This window comes from Typha angustifolia, chromosome 13, assembly GCF_048772165.1.
Source record: "Typha angustifolia cultivar Huaian chromosome 13, ASM4877216v1, whole genome shotgun sequence".
Lineage (NCBI taxonomy): Eukaryota > Viridiplantae > Streptophyta > Magnoliopsida > Poales > Typhaceae > Typha > Typha angustifolia.
This window is the reverse complement of record NC_133251.1, coordinates 15,451,805-15,473,755: the sequence shown is the minus strand read 5'-3', so window position 1 is coordinate 15,473,755 and position 21,951 is coordinate 15,451,805. Positions and strand designations below refer to the sequence as shown.

At 37.0% G+C, this 21,951-nt stretch overlaps 6 protein-coding genes across 8 annotated transcripts; 2 read left to right on the top strand and 4 right to left on the bottom strand.

Annotated features, from left to right (window-relative positions):
* Positions 1–1,970: 1,970 nt before the first annotated feature.
* On the bottom strand, positions 1,971–3,706 carry LOC140774731 (UDP-glycosyltransferase 79-like). The gene is made up of 2 exons (XM_073117824.1): positions 2,993–3,706; positions 1,971–2,880 (listed from the first exon to the last, which is right to left on the bottom strand). The coding sequence occupies exons 1-2, from the start codon at positions 3,632–3,634 to the stop codon at positions 2,146–2,148; spliced, it is 1,377 nt and encodes a 458-aa protein (XP_072973925.1). The 5' UTR covers positions 3,635–3,706; the 3' UTR covers positions 1,971–2,145.
* Positions 3,707–5,373: 1,667 nt separating this feature from the next.
* Positions 5,374–9,423, top strand: LOC140774732 (ribonuclease 2-like). Its single transcript, XM_073117825.1, has 9 exons — positions 5,374–5,619; positions 5,805–5,833; positions 6,409–6,482; positions 6,602–6,703; positions 6,817–6,820; positions 7,358–7,449; positions 8,424–8,585; positions 8,848–8,947; positions 9,152–9,423. The coding sequence occupies exons 1-9, from the start codon at positions 5,417–5,419 to the stop codon at positions 9,223–9,225; spliced, it is 840 nt and encodes a 279-aa protein (XP_072973926.1). The 5' UTR covers positions 5,374–5,416; the 3' UTR covers positions 9,226–9,423.
* Positions 9,424–9,646: 223 nt separating this feature from the next.
* Positions 9,647–14,899, bottom strand: LOC140772822 (uncharacterized). 3 transcript variants are annotated; one of them, XM_073115024.1, is made up of 9 exons: positions 14,799–14,899; positions 14,550–14,698; positions 13,816–13,885; positions 13,550–13,709; positions 13,042–13,123; positions 11,737–11,953; positions 11,183–11,247; positions 10,467–10,740; positions 9,647–9,957 (listed from the first exon to the last, which is right to left on the bottom strand). In XM_073115024.1, exons 1-8 carry the CDS (start codon positions 14,896–14,898, stop codon positions 10,486–10,488), a joined length of 1,098 nt encoding a protein of 365 aa, XP_072971125.1. In that variant the 5' UTR covers position 14,899; the 3' UTR covers positions 9,647–9,957; positions 10,467–10,485. The 3 variants fall into 3 exon arrangements, with proteins under 3 accessions (XP_072971125.1, XP_072971124.1, XP_072971126.1); XM_073115023.1 differs by having other exon boundaries at positions 9,647–9,967; positions 10,471–10,740; XM_073115025.1 differs by having other exon boundaries at positions 10,471–10,740.
* A 697-nt stretch (positions 14,900–15,596) lies between these two features.
* On the bottom strand, positions 15,597–16,501 carry LOC140774274 (uncharacterized). Its single transcript, XM_073117196.1, has 2 exons — positions 16,067–16,501; positions 15,597–15,989 (listed from the first exon to the last, which is right to left on the bottom strand). Exons 1-2 carry the CDS (start codon positions 16,231–16,233, stop codon positions 15,770–15,772), a joined length of 387 nt encoding a protein of 128 aa, XP_072973297.1. The 5' UTR covers positions 16,234–16,501; the 3' UTR covers positions 15,597–15,769.
* Positions 16,502–17,001: 500 nt separating this feature from the next.
* Positions 17,002–20,581, bottom strand: LOC140774271 (large ribosomal subunit protein uL30y-like). The gene is made up of 6 exons (XM_073117194.1): positions 20,425–20,581; positions 19,705–19,941; positions 18,985–19,082; positions 18,744–18,881; positions 18,556–18,658; positions 17,002–17,361 (listed from the first exon to the last, which is right to left on the bottom strand). Exons 2-6 carry the CDS (start codon positions 19,888–19,890, stop codon positions 17,146–17,148), a joined length of 741 nt encoding a protein of 246 aa, XP_072973295.1. The 5' UTR covers positions 19,891–19,941; positions 20,425–20,581; the 3' UTR covers positions 17,002–17,145.
* A 345-nt stretch (positions 20,582–20,926) lies between these two features.
* LOC140774272 (uncharacterized) lies at positions 20,927–21,792 on the top strand. The gene has a single exon (XM_073117195.1). It carries the CDS (start codon positions 21,021–21,023, stop codon positions 21,564–21,566), a length of 546 nt encoding a protein of 181 aa, XP_072973296.1. The 5' UTR covers positions 20,927–21,020; the 3' UTR covers positions 21,567–21,792.
* Positions 21,793–21,951: the final 159 nt, after the last annotated feature.

Below are 21,951 nucleotides of genomic sequence, written 5' to 3'. Positions count from 1 at the left end.
AATTTTAAATATTTTATTATTATTTAAATCAATATGTCCTAAAATATAATTACTTAAAATTATTTTTCAATGTAAATTTAAATATTAAAATACATCAAATATGAAATACGTCAAATAAGAATTACATTAAATATCTATTGTTTTTATTATTAAATATTAATTTCTGCTTATTTTATGTGATATAATTTTGATATTTTTAGTTAATGACATGTAACGCTTAATTCGATGTTTATTTCGTGTATTGTAATTTTGATGCGTTTAATTAAAAAATTAGTGATTTAAAATTGCTTCTGATATTATTGGATATTAGTCTTATTTTAAAGATCTCGATGAGAGTTTTCAACCGTGTATTTTTTATTAAAAAATAATAATACTAAAATGACCTATAAAATAATTTAAAATAAATAATATAATTATATATTATATTATTATTTTAATAAATATGGAGCCCGGTGTGTCGGAGTGCATCGGACTCTTGGCTCCATATTAAGATGATCTTAACTATCATTTCTTATTACTTATTTTCTCAAGAAAAAGAAGTGGATATACTTTAGGTGAATTATTTAGTTATATCACCGCGACTATAATAAATTCTATTAAAAAATAATTAAAAAATTAACTAACTAATGGACCAAAATATTTTAAATTTTCCTTCTGCTCTCCTATTATAAATAAATTTTAGATGAATTATAGAAGAACAATTCAGAGTTTTGTATTTGAAGAAAATAAAGATGAAAAAATAGAAAAGGAAGATAATGACATTTTTATTCATCTTGGTTTTTTTTAATTAAATTTTAATAAAATATTGATGAAAAAGGCTTAATGATATATTTAGATATTTAAGAGTTGCATCTGCCTACTTTTTTTGTTATTAATAAAGTGATTGAGATGTAATTACTGCATACATCTCTTAGCCCATATTCACAATGTGAAATAAGAATAAACTTATTCTAAAATAAGTCTTATTATCCTAGTGTTATAACTAAATATAGTAATCCATTATTTTCTTTCATCTTATTCCATACAACTTAAAAAATAATAATTTAGTAATAATTCATAATTACTATATTACCCCTATATTAGATAATATTTAATTACACATCATCACAGTTACAGTTGACATTCTCTCTCTCCACTATCTCTTATATTAAATATCAATAATCTCAACTATAGTTTAGGTATTTTTTCTCTCATTTATCTTTCCTTTTAAATATTAGTCATCTCACCTACAGTTGAGATTTTATTTATTTTTTTGAACCGGTAAACTATGCACAAGAGAAAAAATAAAGCCTACATACTTTTTCCATAATACGAGCTTATAACCTCACAATACACCGCAGTGTGAGCTTATAATCCTACATTACACTACAGTGTATATTTATAACTCTGTATTAACCCGCAATGCTTATTTATTTCTTTTAGTATATGGTTATTTTATATTTAGTGCGAGCTTATAACCTCGCATTATACCGCAATGCAGACTTATAACTTTACATTACACCATAGTGTAGACGTATAATATTATATTAACCTGTAGTTCATTTATTTTTTCTAGTGTACGGTTATTTTATATACTAACCTCGCATTACACTGCGATGATGGTTTATAATCTTGTATTACACTACAATACGGGCTTATAACCTTGTATTAACCGTAGTGCTTATTTATTTATCTAGTGTACAGTTAGTTTATATAGAGTGCATGTTTATAACTTTACGTTACACCGTAGTAGGGGCTTATAACATTGTATTAACCCATAGCGTCACTTTATTTAGTGTATGGTTATTTTATATAAATATGCGAAGTTATTTTTCTACAATGCGGACTTATAACTCTGCATTATCAGTGTATAATTATTAGGTATATAGAATATTTTAAGTCTGTAGTTTTAATAAAAAAATAATATTATTTAAAAAATACTATTATTATTACTACTAGTTTAATATATAGTCAATGGTATATTAGGCCTTTTCTTTTCATATTAAAAATTATAATATTTATGCATATTCCACTTTTATTCGGCGAGTGGACGGGGCTAAGAGAAGAGTACACATAAGCATTGTTCCGATGAGTTCGGATCAAAGCTGACTTCAAGGCAAGCAATTGTAGTAAACCCACAACCTAATGGCTAATGTAGCAAATTAATTACTTCGATCCGTACTTAGCCACAAACTCAATAATATTCCTATCCGAACTGCCTCCCTCCCCGACCGCCGCCTTAGCCTTCTCCCCCCACTCCTTTGCCCTCCTCCTATACTCCCCACTCCTCTCCCCCTCCATCACCTCCCTCACGCACCTCTCCACCTCCTCCCTCCTCACCAACCCCTCCCCGCCGCCGCCGCATTCCGCCTTCACCCTCACCCCGACACCCCACACCCCCTCCACGTACTTAGCGTTCGTCGGCTGATCCGTCCAACCCGGCATTGCCACCATTGGCACCCCCAGCGCGATCCCCTCCATCGTCGAGTTCCACCCGCAGTGCGTAAAGAAGCACCCCACTGCCTCGTGGGCCAGCACCTCCAACTGGGGGCTCCAAGAGATCACGATCCCTCTCTCCTTGGATTTCTCCAAGAAATCTTCCGGCAATTTTGAGGCTTCCGAGGATCTGACGACCCAGAGAAAGGTTTTGTTGCTGTTGAGGAGGCCGTGGGCGAGTTCGGAGATTTGAGCCGGGGGCGGAACCGTCATGCTGCCGAAGGAGACGTAGACGACGGAGTGGGGTGGCTTGGAGTCGAGCCAGGAGATACAGGGAATGGTGGTTGGAGTGAAGAGGTGGAAGCCATAGGCGTCGTCGGAAGGAAGGCGGTTGTCGAGGTAGAAGGACGGCACCGTCGGCCCGACGGTCTTCGCCCGCCATGTCGACGACATGTACTTGGCTTCCTGCTCGGAATGTCATATTTTATGGGTTAATTGATAAATGTCAGTGTGGTATTGTAGGAAACTACGATAAGAGTAAAATATAGGGTGTGCTTTCGATAAATTTTTGTCGGACCTCAGGTTCGAGCTCATAGAAGGAGTTCATAAACACCTCATCCGCCGTCTCCAACCCCTTGAACTGCTCCAGCACCCTCACTAAATAAGCTGCGTAGACACCCGGCCCAGGCAGAAATGAAGGAAAATCCCCCGGCTCGAGCGGGGGCAAACCGGTCAATTCCACCGGCCCGCTCTCCACCGGAACCTTCACCTTCCCCTCCCACACCTGCGAGTAGATCGCGTCGACGGCGCACGACTGGGTAAAGAACGCCACCGCCGCCGCGCCCCGGCGCCGCGCGACAGGCTGGGCCCACGGAAGGAAGGCGTCGTAGACGACTACTTGGACCGGGCGGCTGGCGGCCGACTCGGAGCGGAGGAGGGCGTCGAGGGTTTCCGAGCCGGCTGACTCAAGCCCGGTGAGGTAAGCCTCGATGGATTCCGCTCCGGAGAATCCAACTCGGTCGAAGCCGTCGGAGATGGGGGCGAGGTGGACCGGGCCAGGGGTCGGGTGGGTGGAGGAGAGGATGAAGCGGGTGACGGCGAGGGTGCAGCGGAGGTGGTAGGAGGTGAGGCGCTTGGCGAATTGGAGCATGGGGTTGATGTGGCCTTGGTTTGGGTAAGGGAGGAAGAGGACGTGGCCGCAGTTTTCCTTCTCCACCATTTCTCTGTTTTTCTTTTTCCAAGACAGTGATAAATTATGTGGAGTGAGAAGAAGGTGCTGTGGATTGGGAGAGTGAATGATTTCTGTGTTGTATCCTTGCATATATAAAGAATATAACTATAAAGACACGAGGTCAAAATTTCAGTCGTCAGGAATGAGGACATTAATACATATAAGAACACAATGATGAGAGGACGGAGGATGCCACGTCTTTCTGGCACGGTGCAGGAAGAGAGTGAGAGCATTTGGGCGACATCTGTCCCTATCAGGAAACCAGGATTTATGGGACAACTCAACAAACGAACGATTTCTTTTATCTTTTCATCACAGCCGCCGAACATTACTAGAACAGTTAGGTACCTATCTCATCACTAACAATGTTCTGAAATCTAACTCTAACTAGGCTATTTGGTAAACTAGTTCGGCAATTCCGACAGTTTAGAATAGATTTTTATAGTATCTAGTGGTTCAGTAATACATATAATTTAAAATTTAGATTAGATAATTTATTATATTGGCTAACGTTTAATAGGCCTAAGCGCCTCTGTATGTAGGGAGAGTTAATATTTTGTTCAACTCATAACTAGTCTTCTAACTCTTTTTTTTTTTTTTCGAGCGAGAAAATTATAGTTATGAATTCATTAATATGAAGAGTTACACACCTAAGGTAAAACAAGCTCCACAAGTGAGATCTTGATAGTAAGGCCACGTTAGTAAGGTTACGAGCAAAAAACTTATCCTGTCCACTCGCGGATTCAAGGTTGAATGAGCCATGGTATATCATCCGAGCTTGGTGATTGATAAGTGTCGACCATCGTTTTGCATTCTGAAAAAATAACAACAATGTCCGTGAGAGCATAACTAGATAAGAGAAAGAAAGCTTGCGAGGAATACTTGCACTCTCTCTTCCAACGCTGACACACGATAAGGACTATAGCTATCGCGGTCGGTAAGAAAAAAAGACTCCAATTCCGACTTCAACTCTACCAGGCAAACTCGCATGAACTCAACAACAAGAGGTCCCATCCTTCAAAGTAATATAATATATAAAAAAAACAAGAAAACCTTTTCGAATCTGTTGGTTGTCTGTCTGTCTGGGTAGTTTTGTGGGATTTCCCTCGTTTGCCTATCGATTATTATTCTGGTCATCTAATTCTGCTTTATTTTCTTTGTTTTCTCTTCTTTTATTTTAACTTTGGTCCCTAAAGTCATGATAGAGCCATGAGTCCCAGAATTACTTTGTCCTGCCTCTCATAAAGTCTCATGCTACTCTGTTTATTTGTCGTGTCATCTTTGATTACCATGAGGGAGACTTAAATATGAATGATTTCTCGATTAGGATTTTATTAAATAAATTATTCCTACATATAATTCATCCATGTAGAATACAAACACGAATACTAATTTATTAGATGTATTAGAATTTTTAAACACGAGCATAATAGGTTTACTAAGTATGTTACACGACTTATAAATATAATTAATTATAGGGTGGTGGCATAAATTATTCGGGTTGTAAATAAATTTATTTAAATTATAAATATATATGGGTTTACGGATTAAGTCATAAATGGAGGATTGAGGTAATAAATATAGAGATGGTCCTTTAAATAAATTCAAATTTTATTAGACTAAATTCAAACAAATTTAAAAATTGGGTTAGCGTTTCGTTATTGGTCGGTCTAACGTTTGCCACCCCTCCTACTAAACCAGCAATAATTGGTGGTCTTTATATGCAAAGCACAGCCAACCAACGAGAGAGGAGAACGAGGAGTTGGGGAGATGGAGAAGGCTTCAACAAGTCTCTGTAGTCTTCTCCGCCTCTCCCTCGTCGTCTTCGCCTCCTTCCTTTGGCTACCATTCTTCCTCTCTTCTTCGGAAGCTTCGAGCCAAAGGGAATTCGATTACTTCGTGTTGGCACTCCAGTGGCCCGGCACCATCTGCCAGAATACCCACCATTGCTGCTCCTCCAATGGATGCTGCAGGTAATCCCTTTGTTTCCCCCCCAATTCCATCGTTCGAGCAATTTAAGATCTGGATCGTATTTATACCAACTGAATGATTCTTAAAAGAATTGGGTGTTGAGAATTTTGGTTTCGCCAAATTTTTATTTCTCTCATAGAAAAATGGACTTAGAGTTCGCTAATTTTGTATCTGTTCTAATTTGCAGATCAGATTCTCTGCCGTGGTTTACCATTCGTAAGTACATGATTCTAACTCTACCGTGAATTTTCTGCATATGGGATTTTAATTTCTCTTTCTATAATAATTGGTTGTTGGAAATTCGACTGACTGTATACAAGCATCTATTAAAACAACGTAAACATTAATCTCTTGCTTGGGCAGCAATTTCTACATTTTGATTACAAAGACAAGTTTTTCAGTAGACTGTGGGAAGCTCAGACAGATGATGCTGATCATTCTAATAGATAAGATCATAAGATAAACCAAGAAAAGAGAAGGATTGAGAGTTAAGTTTCTCTTCTCTAGAAAGAGTTAAGACTTGGGATATTACAAAGCCACATAGCAGGAAAACTGTGCTAAATATATCTTATGGAGGATCGAGGTGGCAATCATCTTGGTACATAGTACATAAAAATTACATTGTGCAGCATTGAACATGATTCACATTAATTTTGGACAAGAACTTTTAATAAATTTCCATCTAAAATATGCTTGCTCCATGAAATAAGTATTATCCTACTGATCTAAACTAGGACACTTTCACATGACATGGTTTGTGAACTGATTCATTGTTAAACTTTCTATAACAGATGGACTCTGGGAAAATTATGATGATGGCAGCTGGCCTGCTTGCTGTAGTCATTCTAGTTTTGATATGAAAAAGGTTTCCACTTTACAAAATCACTCTCCGCAGATATTTTAGTATATAATGGGATCGTTTATATTTTTCTAACGTATTGTAATGTTCCAGTCTGATCATCATCTGCTTTGATTTGCACATAGATTTCATCCTTGATACCAACCCTCGAGAAATACTGGCCATCCTTATACTGCAGTTCATCATCACTTTGTTATGGTGGAAAAGGACCTTTTTGGGCACATGAGGTATCAATTAAGAAAACAATTTATCTGATTCTACTTATTGGTAAACAATTTTATGGCTAAACAAGATTCCATTGTTCTTACGCATGTGTTGATTGGTTGCTGGATCACTGCAGTGGGGTAATGCAACTTCTGAACTTATTTTACAAAAAAGTTTTCTTTTTCTGTCTTCTCTAAACTAACTACATCCTAAACCCTTCCATTTTCTCTTAAACTAAATGTAGCCTAAATTTTGTCATGCAGTGTTCCATGCAGATATTTTTTTTTTAAAACTTTTAACTGCTCAGTTTAGAATCAAGAGAAAAGGTATAGACACTTAGGTTTACTGTTAACTGTTAGTTTTCTTTGTAAAAGCTTAAGCAACCAAGCCTTCTCTGCCAAAAAAAAAAAGAATCCTTAGGTACTTATGGTGTATATCATTGCTGCTTTGCGATAACAAACTTTTCTTAAGAAACTAAAGGAGAGATAGAAATTATCTTCTTCAGCTACAGCCAGTGGTGGAGCCATACAGAACTTGTCAGCCAGAGCCTTCAATTTTGTTAGTCTACTAGTGTTCAATTTTGAGTAGATTTCAAGGTTTATTCAAGTTGTGCATTAATTGTTCATTCTATATCTCTACTTACCTTAACATCCTGACATTGACTTTCTTTCTGGCAGAAAAGCATGGGACATGTTCTTACCCAGTAATACAGGATGAATATAGCTATTTCTCCACGACTTTGGATCTATACTTCAAATATAATATTACGGTTAGTATATGTAGCTTGCATACTTCTGTTCTGCTTCTCTAGTTGGTCATCTCTCTGATGCTTTTCTAGATTTTAAGATTTCCCTATTGCAGGTTATTTCTTTGTATTTTATTGACAAAATGTGTTCCTCTAGATTATGCTACTTTTCTTGTTCTCCTAGTTTCTCACTGAATCCAATCAAAGATATCTTATTCCTCTTTACTCAAATGGATTTCAAGTATATAAATGCTCAATGGAACTGCATTTCTCTTAATGATAAAATTTATGTAATCTTAACATACAATTTGCTGTTAGGATTTTGCAAAAAGGAGTATCAAGTTTTTCAGTCCGAAAAGTCAGTTTTTTTTTCCTTATTTATTTTGCATAAACTACCCGACTTTTCAGACTGCTATGCTGATGTAATGACGAACTTGCATTTGTTAGCAGTAAGTGAGTATCTGATGAGCTGCACATTTTATTACTCATGATCCACATATCATATGGTATGCTGTTTGACTCTAGGAAAATCAGGACAGAAAATACCATATAACAAAAGCAAAATGTTAATCTTTTGAACTGACAAGTTGAGGGACCATGTTTGCAAGTTCCTCAAATGCCTGAAATAGAATTATTTCATATTTCTTGAACATATTCTATTGCTTGACTAATTCCTGTTCAATATGTTCTTTTGTTACTCTGAGATTCTCAATATATTAAGAAACTATATAAAATCAAATATCATGCCCATATGCCTCCTGAAAGGGTTTATACTTGGTCATCATTCATGTTCTCTCACTCGCATGAATAATCCTAGGTCCTATTAATGTACTAAAGTTTCTTGAGCTTGAAAAGGCAAATTGACTATCATTTCAGTATTCATAGTAGATCCATGTTAGTAGAACTGCATTGAGCTAAATATCATCCTCTCATGAATTAAACTTGTCAATTAATTCTTGCAGAATTTGATTTTCTTTAACAGTTTTTCGTATTGGTAGAGTATTTTGTGTAGTGCGGGTATCGAAGCTGCAAATGGGGAGAGATATCCACTAGGAGACATTGTTGCCACCATTAAGAAGTCCTTTGGAGCAACACCCTTACTTGCTTGCAAGCATGGGTCATTGCGGGAACTCAAATTGTGCTTCTACAAGGATTTCAAGGTCATCCCTCACTTCTAATAAACTAACTTTTTGTCCAGATCTATAAGTATGTTGCTTGTTGATGTTTGGCAGATCATCTTGTGTGCTAGAAAATACTGCCCTATAGCATAAGATCATCCCTCAATGCTGCCTTTTGCATTTTATCTTAGGTTCTTGTAAAATGCCCAACCTTTTGCTCCTATCAGTGGCTCAAATCGGATTTTCAGCTGTATTACTGACTATTATCTTGCAACTTACTTCAATGATTTCTTCCCATTTTCAGCCTCGTGATTGCATAAGTGGATCTAATACGGTGAATGGCACTGTAAACTCAAGAAGCTCTTGCCCTAGATATGTCAGCTTGCCAACATATACGCCCCTCGGTAAGTTTCTTCTATTAGTTAATTTACTATATCACATGTTTCCCAACCATTTTCAATACCTTACAAAGAAATCAGATAGTTAACTATCCTTAAGTAGTTCTCCTATTAGTGGGATAAAATTTTCACACCTATTTATCAAGCATATAATCTTCTACATTGACCATTATTCTTGGCCTTCTACTAATGCCTTGGATGCAATTTTAGTGCTGGGAGATATCAGTGGATCAACGTCTGGGCCAGCTGACCACAAAATGTTCAGATCTCTCACTGCTTATTAGACAGAAGAATTCCTGTGTGAACTTCTAAACTGGAGCTGTAATCCATTTGATGATCTCGTGATGTATATATATCATGAACTATATACAGTTGATCATCTCTATCAATGAATTGCATTCAGATAGGATCGAAACTTATAGAATATGTACATATTGTTATCCAACAAACCTATCAACTATTTTAATGTTTAAACTTTTCTACTTGCATTGACTTATTGTTGTAGTATTTGATTATTTCCATGCTGGTCTAAGGGCTCTTAGATAGGGATAAACAGGCCATTCGTGTGCAATGTATAGGCCATTCCTTTGATTCATAAAGTTTAATAAATTCAGGCCTCTTACTGTAAGAAAAGCAAGCTTGAGCACCCTAATATTTAGCTAAGCAATGCTCATTTCTGATGTTCTAAGCAACCAGAAATTCAAGTTAACAGTAAGAAAACACTCAATTAGATAGTGAAATGAGCACCATTCCATAACTGTCATTGCCTGACTCCATGACATGTTAATGTTTATTGCAACAGACATTCACATGGTTCAATGTCATTCTTCACAAATCATAGGTATGATACACATAATTCAAAGTAATTAATTTCAATTAAATGGGATGATCAATGTCCAGCAGCAAAATAAGAACCAGCTTTCATGCTTGAGGAAGGTTGATACCCATGGACTTTCTTGGCCTATCAATCTCAAGAACCTTCCACTGTTCCACGGATGTCTCATATATGCAGGAAGCTGCATGTCACTGTAAGAAAATGAGAGAGACTTATTGATTCTTTTATGAAAAAAAAGAGAGATAAGTGACTCAAAATGAAGTTAAGATAAAGAAGAGATGGTCCTATGCTGGTCGGAAATAGCATTTGAGTTAGCTTAGACTGTTAAGTCTATCCATGAGTTCTATAAGAGAAGGTGCTTGGCAGTTGACATGATTTATATGGTCTCGTAAAAGTTCTTTTGGTCGTTCTTCTAGCATAAGTTATCAAACATACAAAAGGATTTGACATTGGGGGCCTAGCCCGTGAAGAAAAAGTGACTCATGTTAACTGAAGTCTGAAGCAATGTTATAATCTAAAAACACTTGTTTCATGTGGACATTACATAATGCATGTTGCACAAGCACAAATTCAATCAAAAAACAAAAGTCACAAAAGATGCCTCGGTAAGATAGAGGAAAGAACCATTTGGGTCTAATTATTTTATTAAAAACTAGTTTTAAGTCAAGTCATAATAAGTTGAAGATGTACTTACCAAAATCTACACCCGCTACCATGTAAAAGATGGCAAAACATAAGATGGATGGGCATCATATTTGCTAGACAGGGAAGAGACATCTTCAGATATTGCGGTCTCTCCAAAGCTACCAAGTCCAAGTTCATTAGCATGGATTCCACCAGTAACAAATGCTGATGCAATTCCAGTCCTATTTGCCCCCTTAATATCATGGTGGAGAGAGTCACCCACAGTGATACAGTCACAAGCATCAACACCAGCCAAGGCCATAGCTGATGTATAGATCACCTGGCAAAATTTGACACATTAAAAACTACTCGGAAGATCTGAATCCATGCTCCAAAGCAAAGAAACATGATGATAATGGATTGATTCTCTCTCTTCATATTAATGAATATAATATAGTGTAATATTTATGAATTGATCATTGGAGTCTTCAAAGCTAGAAAGAAACATGATGATAATGGATTGATTCTCTCTCTCTCTCTCTCTTCTCATATTAATGAAAATAATATATGGTGTAATATTTATGAATTGATCATTGGAGTCTTCGAAGCTAGAAAGAAGCATCAGCTGACGGGTACAGCAAGTAAAAGCATTCTCTTTCAGTTGGTCATATATCCATTGTCTATAACCAAACTAACTTCCTCTAGATACCTCACTAATCTCCAGAACATAGTTCTGCAGGTATGATTCAATCCTCAATTAACTGAAGGAAAGAGCTGTTCACCTTATCAGGCTTTCCCATCCATTTCACTTCACCTCCAAGATTCTCATACTTAGCTGCTAGAGTACCTGACAAAATGCAAAAGATCATCCACTAATGGATATTGAATAAAGAATTCAGAATGCAAAATGAAGAATTACACTGGCATACACTATAGACTACGAATGATAATAGTCTGCACTAAAAGCCTGTCCTCTGCTAAATATAGTATAAAGAGCAATATATTTTTTGAGCAAATACTAAGCTATAGATGAAATCTACTATGAAATATAGTAGTCTGTTATAAAACTTAAAAAATATGTCCTGTGCTAAACATATTATAAGGGCCACTATATTTTATGAACAAATACTAACTATCGATAAAAAATCATAATCTGTACCATGAAAGATTGAAGTCCATAGTAACATAGTAAAAGTATGTCCGGAGACTCCAAACCAGCATATTATAAGAACTTCTAAGCTACAGAGAGGATAATCTATATCATGTATATGTACATAAAATTTGAATCTAGATGCACTTCAAGAAATGAAAGGAAATATATTAGATATAATCATACCAGGCATAACTCGCAAATCTCTAGCTTCAACAGTAACATAATCTGGATTTGCTACCACCATAGGAATTTTTCTTTTCACACAAAGCTCCAAAATTTGCTCAAGCTCCTCAAGATTCATTGGGACAGCATCACCAGAAGGAAGACCAAGAGCCTCAGTGCCATGAGCCAATATGAAATCTGCATCATCCACGCCACTCACAATTTGTAAGCCTAGACCCTGAAGAGTTCAAAAGAGAAACGTTGAATAGAAAATTTATAGACTTACAAATTCAGCTTGTAAGGAGTAGCAAAATAGGATGTTATCTTATCGACTCACATACTCCAAGTCATCTTGAATAAAAAGGTACGCAATTTCTCAGCAAAATAGCAATTAAAATTTGAATAAGCAAGTTAATTATCTTAAAACCACAATATATTTTAATAATTTCTTTTATATTTATTTTTCTTTAATTATTCAACCACATGCTGTCTGTATTTCTGGTCCTAGACAATCCCTTAGCAGTAAATGGTCAACAAAGTTCAGTACTTCAGTCTAAAGACTCTAGACCACCCTTTAATTATATTATAACAACACAGACACGTCGGGGAGAAGTTTAAAGATGAATTTACTCTAGAAGAATTAACAGAATATATTATGAAATACCCAAAACATGAGCTTGTTTTCCATAACCCAAAAATTAAATGATGGAGACACAAGCCCTGGGTTCATCAACAATTTTATTGTGTATTAATTTTGAAGTTTTGCTGAATTGGTTTTTGTTTTCAAAGAAATTGAGAATATAGAATGTGTTCGACTTTATCTTTTTCTTCTACTTTTTTCAGAAAAAGGGAGGGACAAGATGGCATCAAATCCTTGAGAAAGAGAAAGGAAAATAATTCCCAACAAAAGAAATAAGTTCTTCCCACTTCCTCAATATGGTCTTAAATCAATAGGACTACAAGTTATTTAAAATGAATTAAAAGATTCGAAGAAAACATGTTTCCTGAAATGCATCCCACGGTCAGAATGATGAAAGGAAAAAACAAAAAAGTAATGCCAAGAGTACCTTTGGACATTATAGTTCGTTAAAAAAACAAATAGGACTTTCTAATAGCTTAATGTTGATAGTATGTGTTTCTGATGAAATGCATGCAATCAACATTTTGAACTCATAATTCAGTCTAAATTGTCATGGATGAGGTAGTTATATAATTTGCAGGAACCTAAAATCGCTACCTAGCTTATCTTTACTTTATGAAAATAAAATCCTTCATGCAAGTATTGCCACAGATGACAGAAGATATATAGGTAATAGGTTAACCTACCTCAAGAGAAATTGCACCTCGATCACTCCAGGTCATGTGGATGCACTTTTTTCCAAGAGCTGCAAACCATGGATCATCCCTTCTGTAATTCACAAAATAGAATTAAATGATGAGAAGCATTGTTCTTCAGCTAAGGTGCTTCTACGTAATTTTTTAGTACAGAGCCAACTGAAACTGCCAATACGAAGTTCTATTGCTGTTTTATTTCTAAGCCACTTGAACATCTACAGCAGTCCAGCTTTACTTGAAGTTTGAAGTTTGAATACATAGATGATGCGACAGAGTCTGTGGATAATTTATAAGTTACCTTTACTCCATTATCCTTTGGTCTATTAAATAGAACTACAATATACATATATTGGCAAAGAGTTAACAAGTCCCAAATTATCATCTATATCATATCAAGAGTGCATAACAGTTTATGTGCAGCATGCAAGGACATGGTAATGAAAATGATCTTTGTGCAGTTAATGAAATCTCACCTTCATCAAAGAAAATAATAATTTACCTCTGAAGGTATTGGTGTGTTAGTTCTCCACTAGTGATGGCCGCAAGAAAAATAGAAGAATCAAAACCAAGATTCTTAAGCTTCTCTATGGTGGTAAATGCTCGTCTAGAAGAGTTGCTTATTATCACCAACTTTGCCCCGTGCACTGCTAGCTTCTCTACTATTATAACAGAGCATGAATCAATAAATGCAATTACATATGGTCAAAGAAAGCAAGACTACTCAGATAGAATATTTAACACATTCTAGTTACTGAATGAACATACATGCTGAGATGGCACCAGGATATGGTTTTTTCCCATCATGAAGGACCCCAAACTGATCTAAGAACCATGCCTGTCATAAAGAACTCTGAATAACAACGAGAAAATTTAAGGCAGTATAGAGTGACAAGGTTTTAATGTTGTAAGAAAATCAACTCCACGAAAATTCAAAATCATCACACCAACAATCAACTGAAACTTGGATCATATTCAAGCATATTTATCAATTTCTTTTCCAACTAATCATTGAAATGATAAAAAAAGTAACATTCTCAGGAAGTCATCAGGGAACTCCAAAAAAATAGACAAAAGGAGCACAGCTATAAAAATGCAGGTCGGTAGTTTAGGCAGGCTTCACCGAGTACGTCTAACCTTCGTGTTGGGCAATAATATTGACTTGATTATAATTCTTGTTCGGCTCAAGGTTAGTCAGGAAAATAGACATAGAAGTACATAGGAATACATATATAGGCTGGGAAAATGGAGCGATATACATATGTTAGGAAACTCTTACGAGATTGTCTTCTAATAATTGCAGAACCTTTATCTACCTTTCTCAACTATCACACCAAGATGCATCAAATGCTACAATAATCTCCACATATTTCAAACCGAATAGGTGGTCATATTTGGGTACACTCCCAATTTCCTCAGTGACAACAACAAACATTAAAAAACAACAAGAAACGATCAATATCACCTAAAAGAAATATCTTTCCTAAAAATTTGAGCTCTACCTTGTAACGCCCAGATTCCGCAAGGGTTCGGATCCCATCAAGGCACTCGAAGGTCCGAGAAGCCTCACCACTAACACTTCCATCAGTGGGCGACGCAATCGAGCATCTGGTGGACATGTCCCTCCACTCGAGCCGCGGGCCAAGAGCACCTACGAGACCAAGAGAGGATCGTAACGTAGGCGGATTCCCCCAAAAAAGAAAAAAAAAACGAAGTCTTTGGAGTAAAAGAAGAAAAAAATGGTTAGATACCGAAGGATCGAGCTCGCGAGGCGAGAGAGGGAGAAGGGAGGATCGAAGCGGAGAGTGATCTCATTTCGACGCGGTTTAGGTGAGTTAAAAAAAACGACATTTTTATAATTTAGCACAGTAAATATGGAAATAAATTTCACATATAAATAAGTGATAATAAAGGGTCTGAAAATTATTTTCTTATCCATACCACATAAACTTTTGGTAATAATAATATACTCAACTCTCATTTTCTATGTTCAGTTTCGATTTTAAAAGATATTATTATATTCTTCTTGCTTCACTTTTTAATGAGGTTAGGAATATATATATATATATAATATTTGGATCAGTCTGGAATAGCTTATGTGCACCTATCAAACTTTATATATTTCCAGTTTATTTAATTTAAGCCTTTATACTATATTTTTTGTTGTCTGTATTCATACTAATTAGGCATAATTTCCACAACAGTTAAATATTGTACAAATCCAGTGGTCTCAAACAAACCACTTCTTGACAAATTCAGCATCTGATTTTTAGTTGGCTAATTAACACTTCAAAAACAACTCATTCAATCATTCAGATAGCAAACTATTCTCATTCAGCATGCCCAGCTACATCACTGATTTCACTGATACTTGTTCAAACATATAATGACAAATCTGCAAAAGCTCTCCAAGAGAAGAAAATGAACAAAATAAATAAAAATAAAGAGAACATTATTGCCTGTGATGCATTAACATTGATAGAGTTGTCCTAAAATATTTCATATTTCCACCTCCCTTTCCTTGTATTGTGAGCATCAAGCTGGAGGACTGCACTACTGAATTTTATTGCAATTGATTGTAGTACTTCAATGTTTTAAACAATTCTCATTTACTGTTTCAACTGGCAAACAGTATTAATTTTCTGAAGAGACAGACAACATAGTCTATATTACAACAAAATCTGAATCAGTTATCAGCACAGTATACTGTTTTTCTTTTTCTTCAGTCAACAGGCTTTCCTTTCTCCCTGAGCTTAGCCATGGCTTCTTTCATGGCCTCCTTCCTCTTTATGCTGGCAAAGACCTTGGCCTGCAGAGCACTCATGTTAGGGTCTTTCTTCTCTTCGGTCGGTGGCGGCGGAGGCCGCCTCTTTGCAGCATTTGCATTTCCAGGAGTCCAAAGTGAACCAAATCCAGCAGCAATTAAACCATATACAAGATTCCTACATCCACAATGGGAAACAGTGTTATTTCCTGACAGATATCAATCAATTTAAATCATCTGAGAATGAAAACATACCTCCTGTGACTAATTTGAGTAGCCAGCTTGCCACATTGGACCTCAGAAAGATCAAGATGATAATTTTTCTGCACATTAGCTCTTTGGATTGGCAGTGCAATCTTCTTCTGAGTTATTGAAGTTGGCACTACAGTTGTGGCAGAAGGGGGCACCAAGGAATGAGCCATTGTTGGGAGATTTTGTCTGGTCCAAAAAGAAATTTGCCATTTAAAGATTGTATGCAACTGTATACACCCACAAATGAGTGGATAAAGTTATGGTCCACCTGCGGAATGGCACAAGAGTTTTCATTGGTCACCTCCAAGATAAGATGCCCAAAGAGATCAGCATATGCCAACAGCTACCATCATAGTTTCTCCAACTATTTTGCTCATAGAATTTATCTTAGCTTATGCTCAGTAACAATTTTGCTACTATATGCCCATAGACAAGCCAGCCCTTCTCCCTGCTTAGAGTTCACCTAAGATAGTACTGAAAAAATAGCTAATAAAAATATCAGGGTGATCTGCTGACTGCTGGGCATCATCTCATGGAACTAATACTAATCAAATGTCCTACCATGTGATTAAAGCCAACTGCATGGGCTGTTGCAGTAGGCAGAAATCCACCAGAAACCAAAATTGCTTGGCTTACATAATAATGTGTTGACAATGACATGGTGTCAGCTGCATATTTGTCCATGTTATGTATAGAGAACATCGATCTCTCTTAAAAAAATTTCATTATTTTGCATAAACTTTTCAGAGGAATATATGATTTCACTTCTGCAAGCTTCAACCAGCAAAATGAACATAAACAAAACAAGTCAACTTGTTATATCTAAATTGAAAATAAAATGGGATTAATGCCCAAAGTGCCCTGAAATATAAAAAAAACGCAAGAGGCATTCAGATTGTCATGTTATCAGCATCTAATGAAATTGACAAAATGGCTCAGGAACAAAACCAAAGTATGCAAAAATAACATTAAGATTAACAAAAAAATTCTTGTGCTAAGCACTGACATATTACAAATTGCTATTTTAAAGTGTACCAAGTTCTCCTCCCTGCCAAAATAACTATTATAATGAAACATCTGCTTTAATTTAGCTTATCAATGAGTTCGTTGATCTGATCTTCACGATTTCCTGAATCTCCACCATTCTTGTAGGGTTTCTTCTTCATCCGCAGACGTCCCTCTGGGCATTTAAGCTTGAACGGCGACAGGAAGGAAGCCACCTCCTTAAAATGTGATCCAACAGTAGCAATTTCATGCATGATGTCTTCAAGACATATGACGCCAAACTTCCCAAGTGCCTGGTAATACAGAGGCAAATTCCCAAGGATAAAGTATTTCATAATTTACAACATAAAAAGAAGAGGACAGGCATTTTTCCATCAAAAAGTTCTTGAATAGATTCATCACTTCTCATAAAACATCAAATTTATGAACATCTAAAATCCCAACTGGATTCATAGATGATGCCTGTCATATAAAGATGTCTAACATTCTCCAAGACTAGGATGAATAACACAAATACTTAATTGGTTCAGCATTTTATATATTACAATCATTTTAGTCCCAATTGGATTCATAGATGAAGTAGGTCTTATATAACAGATGTGTCTAACATTCTTCAAGACTACAATGAATAAAACAAATGCTTAATTGGTTCAGAATTTCATAGATAAAAGTTCCACAAGCAGTTACATTTACATATTACTATAACCTCATATTCGTGCAAAATTTCAAGGGATGGTATGGTCTTGAGAGGACAGAGAAAAGTGCACCATGAAATGCAGAAGCATCTACACTCTTCTAAATAGAAGAAATCCTGATTTAGAATGTGGGAAGGACATCGAAAACAACAAGAAAAGGTTTTTCATGTATAGTCATCTTGAAGTCCACTTAAAATATCAGAGATCTCTTGTAGCATGAAGATATGTGAATGATAAGTGAAATACAGTAAAGTAGGATTTTCAACTTTTGAAACATATGATAGTTGAGGAGTAGTCTTTAGTGTCTATTTCCCAGCAAGTAAGTGGCTAGATGTCTGGATAACCACCCTTCCAAATGGAAGGAGTAAAGTAACAAGTCTTGGGTTCTTCCAAGTCTAGATATTCTAAGATTGCAAGTAGAAGAATACATATAAAGACTTGATTAGTTGTAGTGTCAGTGATACATGGAAGCAGCCAAAAGAGCAAGGCCAAAGGATCTTTCTTTCTCAATAACATAGATAGTGCTTATTGATAAACAGCTTATGACTTGTTAAATCTCAATCATATTTTGCTTGTTTCTTTCAGCAATTGTTAAGACCTGTAAGAAACAAAATTATGCCTAAAACATTTTTTTAAACTCTTCTCAAATATTAAAACGTGATATAATGTGAGAAAAGGCAGATTTGGGACTGTACATTTTTAATATACACTTTTATATAGCAGTACCAAGACACTATTATGACTGAAGCTACGATAGGTGAAAATGCATAAAAATCAGTATGATGGTAGTACCTGCTCAATAACATCATTATTTGTAAGAGGAATACGCTCCTTGTCTATCTTCCCACACCCTTTCTTAAAGATTAGCTCCCTCACACTCTTCAAATTAGGGTACCTGTCCAAGAATTTGCTTAAGTGATGTACTAGAAGGGAGAAGTATTTGAAAGTAAAAAAAGATGGAGAAATTATTTGTTCTTTACCCATAAGTAATGAATGGTTCTACACTAACTAGCATCTTTAAAGTTGCCTCATTGGCCTTCACGAATACACCAGTCAAGATCTGCCTCAACCGCAGCTTATTCAAAATTTTCCGGGTCATAGGATGCATATCCTTTGAGCTGAAGAAAGAAGGAATCAACACAAGAATCCATGAAGGCAACTGCTAAAAGAAATTGAAAATGCATGAAGAAGAAATGGAAGTTGTCAATCTGTATAGCTCACCCATGAATGCGAATGACAAAAAGTAGCTTAGACCGAATATTGTCAGCAGGCAGCCTTCGAAGCTTTAACCGATGCTTCATTCGGACAAGGTCCAGTTCCTTAAAAAAAAGTCGGGAGCATTATGAGCCCAACATTACAAGCATAATTATTTAGAAACTACAAAGATAAAATCAATACAAATTCAATTTTTTATGACAAATGGGATCCCAGTACCTTTTTCATGGCATATATGAGTTTCCTTACTTTATACTAGCATGAAGGAAAACTATAACAGATGCTCACATAAAGAAGGCCATGCTTTTTCTATACTAACTACTTATCTTTTATTTACGAATTTCTGATTCAAAATACCAACAAGTGTATGTATAGGGAAAATGAGGTCTCTCGGCAATTCATGCTAATATGACAATATAAGCCAGTGATCTGCTAAGGTTTAGAACTAGAAATATGTATGTAAGAAGTTAAGGCAAGAGGAAAAGTAATGAAGATGAAAATGCCACTTAAATTAATTTAGATCAATAAAATTATAAATTACACAGGACTTTAATAAATAACTACATAAGATGTAAAAAAATTCAGTCTCTTGACATATATCACATAATATTGCCCTTGAAACCTAGCTTTCCAAGAAAGATCTTAATAGTTCAACCTCCAACAAATCTATAAAACTACAGTTAGTTTCCAACAACAATGTAGTAGCTTTAGAGCAAAATGATTTACTTTATCACGGTATTCTTTTACAAACTCCTCAGGCCTTTTAATAGCAAACTTTGAATTTTCTTTGCCTCTGTTCTTTCGTGCTCCTAGTCGCTCCCGCCTCTTGACAGCCCAATCTTCATTTGTTTTTCTTTTCTTTAGAACAGTCTCACGAACGTAAGGAAGTGGTTTTGTTTCCTCATCCTCCATGGCAGTCTTATCTTCAGACAAAAGTTAGTAGAAATATACTTGTATCCGAACCTACAATCACAGTAAGCAAACAAGAAAACATCATTAGACTTAACTACCAAGAAAGATTATCTCCTCTGCATCGTAACAAGATAACAATAGATAGAGAAGCAATGACATTTTCATAAAAGAAGGAATTTTTCCAATTTCACCGCTTACTTACTGAAATATTGAGGTCCATACCTTGTTCTTTCACTACTTTTATTCACGGAAAAACAAAATTTTGCTAGCATCCAACTCTGCAACACAGTTTACCTAGATCCCCTGGTTTGACTAATCAAACTCCCACACAAAACTAATCTAAACTAATCTGTGGTCTAACCAAACCTAACCCTGATCCTATCTAGCAGCTACTTATCTTCTCCAGCGGCAAAGGCTCCAAATCATAACGACATAAACTCGCTGTTCAGATCAAATCTAAAAGGGGCAGAAACGACCGAAGAAAGATAGCGGAGATAGACAGAGAGAGAGAGAGAGAGAGGCGATGGCCGGTACCTGAGCCGATGTTGTCGGAGGAGGATGACGGCAGCCAGTTATCTGAGAAGGGGGAGGCGACCGAAGGATAGATAGGGTTTAGGGTATAGTCTAGTTTGGAACGGGTAAACGGGCTCGCAATGTAAACACTGACCCAAACCCATTTAATTGCTGTCGGATCCGGGTCTGGGCTTTGGCTCGAATAAGGAAGGCCGGGCACGGGCCGAACATGGGCTAGTGGGCCTTTTTAAAGCTCGAAGAAAGGCAGCCTTTTAAATCAACAAAATCCAACCTTTGCATGTGCAAACCACGTGACAGAGCCTAGAGATACTCACATAACGGCTTCTTCTTCTGCGCACGCTCCCGCGCCAAAGCCTTTTAGTACTAGTAACGGCTTTCTCTGCACAACCGACCCAGTAAAACTAGCCGTTGCAGAAATCCCTCCAACGGTCAAATTCCCTTCTCCCTTCTCCCTTCTCCCTCACTCTCCCATCCAAATATAAATCCCCCTCTCCACCCCCTCTTCTTCTCACACCCAAATCCTCTCTTGTCAAAATCTTAATCTCTCTCTCTCTCTCTCTCTCTCTCTAGAATCTCTAAATTTCTAATATTCCGATATGGGACTATCAAGCTACCAAGGCAGTGGTGAATCCTCGGAGTCGCACCAGCACACCCACAAGGTGTTCCTCCTCTGCAACTACGTCCTCCTCGGCGCCGCCTCGAGCTGCATCTTCCTCACCCTCTCCCTCCGCCTCATCCCCTCCCCCTGCGGCCTCCTCCTCGTCTTCCTCCACGCCCTCACCGCAGTCGGCGCAGCCGCCGGCTGCGCCGCCTCCCTCGGCTCCACCCGCTGGCACGCTGCCCACATGGTCGGCGCCTCCCTCACGGCAATCTTCCAGGGTGCCGTCGCCCTCCTCGCCTTCACCCGCACTCCGGACTTCCTCGCCGAGCTCCGTTCCTACGTCCGCGAGGAGGACGGCGAGGTCATCCTCAAGATGGTCGGCGGCCTCGGCGTCGCCATCTTCGTCTTGGAGTGGGTGGTGCTGGCCTTGGCATTCGTGCTTAGATTCTACGCATACGTGGAGGATGGCGAAGGTAGGAAGAGTGGGAAGGTGAGGCAGGAGGAGAACATGAAGGACTGGCCATGGCCATTCCAAGTCTAAGAGGACTTGGGGATGGAGAAGATTAATTATATACATATATATTATATATATAATTAAGGTGGTTGTTTAATTGTGAGTTGGGCATTATTTCATTCATATATGTTTGTTTATTTGTAATGGCTTTTTTTTTTTAGTCATTGTATAATGTATCCAATATATAGCAAATATATATTTTGCTAATGTTCTTATTCTTTTAAAAAGTGATATGCAATTTACCCCATGAGAAAAATTCTACGCGTCCAATTGGTCTTCTCCTCGTTTTCTCCGTGAAATTTAGTCAATTCTCCAGTCTGACCGGCATCTTAGTCTTTGGACACGTCATTTGCTATGATGCTTCAGCAATAACGTTTCATTTGCCATTTAATTAATATATACAACTAATTAG